This window comes from Microplitis mediator, chromosome 6 (genome assembly GCF_029852145.1).
Source record: "Microplitis mediator isolate UGA2020A chromosome 6, iyMicMedi2.1, whole genome shotgun sequence".
NCBI classification, from domain to species: Eukaryota; Metazoa; Arthropoda; class Insecta; order Hymenoptera; family Braconidae; genus Microplitis; species Microplitis mediator.
In genome coordinates, this window is record NC_079974.1 from 8537858 (window position 1) to 8545930 (window position 8073).

An 8073-nucleotide genomic window follows, 5' to 3' on the forward strand; every position below is an offset into this window, starting at 1 on the left:
GTATATTTCAGTTTTTACGTGACATAGAAGTCATAGTTTTAAAGAAATACGACATTTTTTGCATTTAAAGACTAAACGGTTAGAGTTACAAAAAAAAAAGTGAATGAAAATTTGGTAGGAAATTCAATTCTCTACAAAAAAGGTGTCATGCATGAAATCCATAAAATCCGTAGGTTAAAAGATATAAAACATTTAAGAATTTTTTTTATTAAATGTTGAGAGAATAATAAATATTATGTTGTTCAAACTAAAAAATTATACATTTTTTATTATTTTCTCATTGGTTTACCAAATATCTCTGACTATAGAATAAAATATGTTTATACATTAATTACTTAAGAGCTATGTGACATATGATTTTCTTTTTTGCATGATGGATATTTTTTGTGGTGGTCTTGGACTACTTGTAATATTAGTTGCCTTTGTTCTTCGTCTTGTGTGAGACATTGATTGTATTTTTCGATCAATGCCACCCCTCGTTCTGCTGTATCATTCACAACTTTTTGCTGCCTAAATGTTTCTAGGCATTTCTTATAAACGTCATTGGATTCCCATAAGTTAGGATCGATTCCAAGAAAACCAGTGGACAACTCAAACTGTTTAAAAATGAAAAGAGATTTCTGACTAAAAAAATCACTTATCTCTTTCGTAGCCAATGAATCAAATTGATTTTTTGTTTAAAATGAGACGTTTTTTCTTAATAGCATGTGTTTCTTTATTTTTAATTAAATTGACTATTTTTACTTTTTGTTTATGTGACACGGCTGGATCAAACAGTGCTAAACAAGAAAGTTGTTCGTTCAGGTACCAAAAATGACGGGATAATTTTGCTAGAGCAGCTGCAGCAATTTTCAAATGCGTGTTTTTATAAATCAATAAATTCTGAAATAATTTTAAATCACCATTCGGAGCTTCTGTCGCATTCATAGCAGTAAACCAGCCTTCAAGGTAAAATAAACCCAAAAAAAAAAACACTTTTTTCTCGGGGAGCATCAACATCTGATTTTCTTATTGAAAATTGTTTTCTAAATAAATAAATTTTTAAACAATACCATGCTTTGGATAATCACCTCACGTGGTGCATTGCGCCAGGAGCTCTAAATTTTACGCCGTTATTAGGAAGACCTTTCAAAAATATATATAAATAAGCATCAAAAACTCACGATAATCATCTCTCGGTAAATGATCCTAATGAAAAAAATTCTAAATAATATGAAATACTTATTGGTATTAATTATTTTATAGTCTTTATCATTTATTTACCATAAACTGATAAAATTAATTATTAAAAACTGTCAACTGACTATTATTGAAATATTTAAAATGGTGACCGGCCACAATATCTGAGACAAGAAAATACTAGATTATTATCTAGTATGATCTAGTATCTGTGACAAATATAGATGTATTTTCACAATTTATCCTGGTTTATCAGGGTTTTTTTATTTAGGATATTTTTGTGGGCATGAATTCGCTAAGATTTTATTAAATTGAATGAAATCTTAGCAAATTCATCCCTACAAAGATATCCTAAATAAAAAAAACCCTGATAAACTAGGATAAATCGTGAAAATATATCTATATTTGTCACAGATATTTTTGTTCGGGATCTTTTTGTCCTGGATTTTAATATTGAGAATAATAATGGTAGAACTTGATGATCGGGAATCATTTAAAATGAATCAAATAATTTTTATTTAAACTAGTATTCTATATGTTGCATAGTCCAACTAATGTTTTAATTTTTATAACTAATACCTTAAGTTGAGTTTCTATAAAACGGAGTTTATCTTCTTTTGTTTCACTAAGAAAGTCTTTAATTTCTAAGTCATCAATTCCAATATCCTATTGAGATGAATCAATATTTTCCCAAAAATCTTGGAATCTCTTAAAAATAGGCACATTTGAGCCTGTTTTAATTGGCGAAGCAACTTCTAACACATTGCGTAAAATTATCTCAAAAATGTGGTGACGACATGCGAGATACAATAAATCTCTATGTAATTTTTGGGCTAATAAAGTGCATGATCCGTTCTGAAGACCTACTAGTCTATCGGCGGAAGAGGAGGTCTCGTAAACATTTTTTTGGCACCGGATTAATCCAACTGTTTCTTATGTATTTTGGGCCAAGGATCACGAGAATCGGGTCCATTTTGTTCAAAAGTCGTGTAAACCATTGTTTATAACAATTTAATTGTTTAAATCGAAATAACTCCCAAACCGCTGGTTTGTTGGGGCAGTGTACAGGAAAAAAAATGTTTAGAATAAAAAAATACACAAATAAGGTATCATATGTTTTTTTTGCATCTCGGATATTTCGCGAGATATAATAAAAAAACGAGCCGGCGCTCGGACCTCTCGCTCTCGCACTAGCGACTGTCGATGCGCAAGCTCTCTCTCCGCCAAATCGCGTCAGATGCTTGATAGGCCAGAATTTTTTACATTGAAAATCATAGAAAAAAAAAAAAATCAATAAAATGTCGATACCACCAATCGACAGCATTTTCTCTAAAACAAATTTCTGTCGTATCGTCAAAAGAGGTTTTTTTTTTTTGTTCACTAATGTTATAAACAAATGGATTTATTCGAAGTCCAGATTGGGTTTCAAATTCGATAAATTGTCAATACTACCAATCGACAGCTTTTTTTCTGAAACAAAGGCCGTGGGACGATAAGTATACCGAATCGGCCCCAGATAGGGATCGGGCTCATTTTTTCAGGGAATGTTTGTACCCATGAGATACTTCGATGCTGCGAGTTTCCGGTCTTTATCTATAACCACTTCGGAGTAAATCGAAAAATACTGAAAATTAGAAAAAATTGATGTTCTCAGAGCGTACTTATTCGATTGATCTGAAAATTGGATATGTTTTGGGGGTTGATGGTAGCTATCTGGAAAAATAAGAGCTATTTCGGCTCACAAAAACCTAAAAAAAAACGAGTTTATATTTTTAATTTCAATTTTTAAGCATCTTACCATTACGACACAGTTATAAAAATATTTTTTTTGAATTCTTCATCCAATTTCCTATGAATCTATGGCCTTTCGAAATTTTTAAAAATGGTACTACATATTGAAAAAAAATAAAAACCATTTTTTGCTCAAAAATCGGGTTTTTCTAATAATTTTACTCTTGAACTGATAAAATACAAAACTTACTCGTTTACTAAGGTAGAGAAAACCATAAAAGAAATAAAATATCCTTACATTATTAAAATAATTTCATTCAATGGACTTAACTATTATCAAAAACTCAGTAACTGTAATGAGTAAATCAGTATTCATTACTACCCTCGCGGATTCGGGGTTACTGTGAAATCACAGTGAAATCAATTTTACCGTAAGTTTACTGTGTATTGATGGTAATTTCATAGTGAATTCACAGTCGTTTTGTGCCATTTCGTCACTCTGGTTATATAGTAATTTTACAGTAATTTTATGGTAGTTCCATAGTGATTTCACTTGTGATTCTTTTGTAGGTTTAGAATTAAATTACCATACTTTCATGATAATTTTACTGTCGATCAGCTATCGATTTATGGTAACCCAACAATGGTAACACTGAGGCTTTATCATGAGTTCACAGTCAGTTTATCGTGATTTCACTACGAATTCACTGTGATTCCATAGTAATCTGATAGTGTTAACTCTGTGACTTTACAATAGTTTCACAGTCAGTTCATAGTGGTTTAACCATGAATTTACCGTGATCCCATGACAATCTAGTAGTATTAGCACTGTGACTCTATGATATTTTCACAGCAAATTATTAGTGTTTTCTCCATGATTTCACTCTACTTTGATAGTGATCTGATACGGTACATCTATCATTAATCCAATTTCAAAATCAAAATTTGAATTTTTAATGTCATTAATCGATAGAAATGGAATTAAAAAAAAATAATATCAATTATTTCATAAATGCTCCTATAATTATTTGTAAGTTTAGCAAATATTTGGGCACATATGTATTTTATTTATTATAAATTTAGCTATTTTAGGAATTTCCGAGCGAAACTTTATCTGTAATTATCTAATTTAGTTAATTTTGTAAAAGCTTAAGACGGTAAAATTTTTCAGAATTATGAAAAAAAATAAATAAATAAAAAAATTGAATAACTTTTTTTTTAAAACTGTATAAATTGAATTTAAACTACTGCAAAAAATAAAGAGAACATCATTTAGATTAAGATTTCAATAGTAAATATTTATTATTTATCATAACTTAAAATGAAATATTCTTAAATTAAGAAAACTTGGTGATTTACAAATGAAGGCAAAAATTTTTTTTGATAAATATCGAATTCTTTTAATTTTATAGTATTTAACAAAATAATTTTTCTTATAGCTTAGTCTTGAGAATATATAGTATTGAATAGCATGAAGTAACAGATTAAATATTTAGTTCCGAATGCGTGTGGTGGCCGAGCGGGCTAAAGTACATGACTTAAGCTACTCTCAATCGAAAGGTCGGCAGTTCGAGTCCCATCATGCGTTAAAAAAAAATAAAATTCCTTCTTTACCGAGGGTAAAAAAATAGCAGTTAATCCTCCAGAGGAATTACATGAAGTCGTACAAAGGGATACTAAATAATTTTTTTAAACAAGAAAAATTATTTATTGAAAAACCAAGATTAGGATTATTGTTGCTATAGTTATGTCCAAATAATTTTTTTTTTTTTTAATAATTATTTAAAATAATTATTTCTGAGCTCCTCTTTGAAAAGCGCGCGAAAACGCAGCGTCAGCTTTTTCACCTTTTTATGTGGCAAAGAATAGTGGGAAGACACCTGCAATAAGTTTAACGAATAAATAATAAACTGTCGTCACTTTCAACCAATGACAATAATTACTAAATTCCCCATCAAATCACCAACCAAAGGTTATAAAAAGCCTGATTACCCATAGCTCAGGGCTAGTCGGTTCTTAAAACTTACGGTCCGCGAATATTCGAATGTCGAAATTTCGTGCACTCTTATTGCAGGATTCCGCCCTAGGCGTCGAAAAGTCAATAAGAGGATTTTTAATATTTTCAATATAAACCTTATTGCAGGAATCCGTTTCGGCGTTGAATAATCAATAAGGCATTTCTTAATTTATCTAGACTAATTCTTATTGCAGGAATCCGCTACGGCGTCGAAATAATCAATAAGAAATAGTCAAAGATCGTGAATTTATCACTAACCTTACTGCAGGAATCCGCCCTAGGCGTAGAATAATCAGTAAGGCATTTAAAACTAAAATCTTTTGTATCCAATTATTGCAGGAATCCGTTTCGGCGTTGAATAATCAGTAATTGAATACAAACTATTATTAAAAATCCTCAAATATTTATTTAAGGGGTTAGGGGTACTCAGGGGTATGAAAAAATGATGATTTTCAATAATTTTTTTTTTGTAGTTAATTACTTTATTTGACAAAAATAAAAACATAGCTTTATTAGAACACGTTTCGATTTGACTTCACGAAAATTTCAAAAAAAAAAATTAATAATTCAAAAAGTTATCGCTGTTTTTGTAGAGCCCGTTCCTCCCGAAGTCCTTTGCGGTGATCATCATAAGTCCTTGGAGATTCATCTAAAATCAATCGGACAAGAAAAATTAGTTTTATTAATAGATAATCTTGTGCCTGATCGAAGCTTTTTTTTTTTTTTTCGAAATTAACAAAATGGCGGCCTCAGGAAATTTTTTTCAAATTTTCGAGAAAAAAACCGACAGTTTATTGTTAAAAAAAAATCGAAATTTTGAAAAAAAAAAAAAATCCTTCGATCAGGCACGAGTTTTTAATGTATTTCAAAAGTACAATAAATTTTATTGAAATCTACCGAGCAGTTTTTAAGTTACAGTGATCACCAGTTCAGAAAACATAGTTTTGAGAAAAACGCATTTAAAGTTTTGCTATGGATTTATGTCGAATTATAAGAATTATTTAATAACTTACACTGAGTCATCTATTCCTGGACCATATAATAGCTCTTCAGCCGACATAGCAGCTTCCAAAATATCGATTTGCTGGTGCCTACGTTGCAATCGACCTTCTCGGGTGTTATCATTAGCGCGCTTATCTGCTACTTTGATACGTGCAGCATCCATTCTTTCTGCATACCGATGAGAATTAGGCCCACAATTAAGTCCTAGTGTATTCATCAAGACTAATAATGAATTTATACCCTCATTAAATATACACATAGCAACGTATGCAGCTATTTGTACGATAGTAAAACTAGTATTTACCGTTTTTGGGCATATTTTCCATACTAGTTGGTTAAAGCTTTCATTATTATTCTGATTGAATCCACCTACACATCTTGAAAGTAAATTTTCATTACTAAGATCTTCGTATATAGGCTTGATAGCTTTTAAAACATCAGAAGGTAAAGGAGAATAATCGTGAGAAAAGGTATCAAGCTCTCCTCTTGCTTCAGCGCGCTGGTAAGAGCACCAAGATTCTTCGCCTTTTGGACACATATCATGATTCGGTTTTTCATCACTCGAGCCGTAGTGATAAAAGGTTGCCATTATAGCAGATTTCATATTTTCAATAGAATCACAATGCCGGCGTATTGCTAAACCATAGTACACAGTTAGTTTGTCTATTAATTTTCCTGTGAGCTTACCTCGACCACCAAGACCTTTTTGTTTACTCTTCAGCGTACGTAATCGACTCCCCATCCGCTTTTGGACATGCCCTATACATTCCTTTTTATTTACAGTTGTATTTTCGTAAGGATCTGATTTTATAATTCCTGAATAGGTCTTGGAGTCACCATCACCAATATAGTTGGCATACTTAACTCCATATTTAGTTTCAGAATACGAAAACATTTCGACCATCGCATCCACCTCCATTTTCCCAGAAGACCCTTGATGATTAGCAGAACACACATCTTCATGCGATTGATACCATTCCTCGAACTCAACAGTATTTGTTTTTTTTTTCCAATACTCACATAGCTTACAATATGCACTTTTAATGTTTATGTCAAGAATCTTTCCAGTAAAATAGCCAATTATAGAAGAAACTCCAAATGACGATGTATATCCCCGTTTTTGCCAGGTTCCATCTCCCGATACAGTTAGATGATTTATATCTTCATTTTCAGTTGTTGGCATTGCTTGCTTTTCTTCATTCACAGCTTTCGTCATGAAGGTTTCTGCGACGGCTTTACTACAATTCAAAATCTGTTTCAGTAAAATTGTATGCGTAGATTTATCTAAAAAAGACGGCATGTCCATCAGGCCGCAAAACTTGCACAATCCTTCGTATCCTATTCCTAGTATTCTCATTACAAAAATGAAACGTCTGTTTATTTCATAAGAATGCCCAACGAAAGAACAGGAAGGAATATATTCATTTCCACAGTTATTACATGCAACTACAATTTTGAATCCCAGCCCACGTGTACTTGCTGTTTGAAACACTACATTTCCATCACATTTTTTACATTTTATAAGAGCAGAAATTGCAGTGAATACCTGAATAAAATTTATTATTCGAAATTCAGTACTGCTGTCTTCAGGTACATCATCTTCAGTGTTTTGTTTTAATTTTTTAGAAGATGTACTCTGAATACTTTCATCACGTTCGGCTGTTTTCGGATTAAAAACATTCTTTCTTTTGACTGAACGCGACTTATTAATTTTTTCAGAACTCCGAAGTTCTCTTGAAACCTTTCTAGAATCACGTCCCATGGTTAATAATTTAATTCACTTGAGAAATAATTTATCACAAAACTATCGACTGATCAGTGCAACGACTACAGGTATACTGGCAACCAAAAATTATTTTTCAGTTCTTGTACTACCTACAAATTGTGAATATATATATATATATATATATATATATATATATATATATATATATATATATATATATATATATATATATATATATATATATATAATTATAAATACATTAAAATGGGGAGATATTCATGACAATGAAACCCGAAAGGTCGGTTGCTTGCAGCTGTTTCTAGCTACCTGCACTCGAATGCCACGTAGCACCCGAGCGTCCTTTGGTCATTGTTAAATAACTCGAAAAGAATTTGTCGGATTCACTTCAAATTTTCAC

General features: G+C 31.3%; 1 protein-coding gene across 3 annotated transcripts; it reads right to left on the reverse strand.

The window, feature by feature from the left end:
- Positions 1–5352: 5352 nt before the first annotated feature.
- On the reverse strand, positions 5353–7820 carry LOC130669439 (uncharacterized). Of its 3 annotated transcripts, none has more exons than XR_008990189.1 (3): positions 6234–7820; positions 5941–6133; positions 5353–5576 (listed from the first exon to the last, which is right to left on the reverse strand). XR_008990189.1 is itself a non-coding variant. In XM_057472354.1 (2 exons), exons 1-2 carry the CDS (start codon positions 7689–7691, stop codon positions 5573–5575), a joined length of 1755 nt encoding a protein of 584 aa, XP_057328337.1. In that variant the 5' UTR covers positions 7692–7820; the 3' UTR covers positions 5353–5572. The 3 variants fall into 3 exon arrangements, 1 of the variants encoding a protein (XP_057328337.1); XR_008990190.1 differs by having other exon boundaries at positions 5941–6151; XM_057472354.1 differs by having other exon boundaries at positions 5941–7820.
- Positions 7821–8073: the final 253 nt, after the last annotated feature.

What these genes read in the sequence shown, in the direction of transcription:
- LOC130669439 (XM_057472354.1), bottom strand. Translation starts at nt 7,691, where the DNA reads ATGGGACGTGATTCTAGAAAGGTTTCAAGAGAACTTCGGAGTTCTGAA.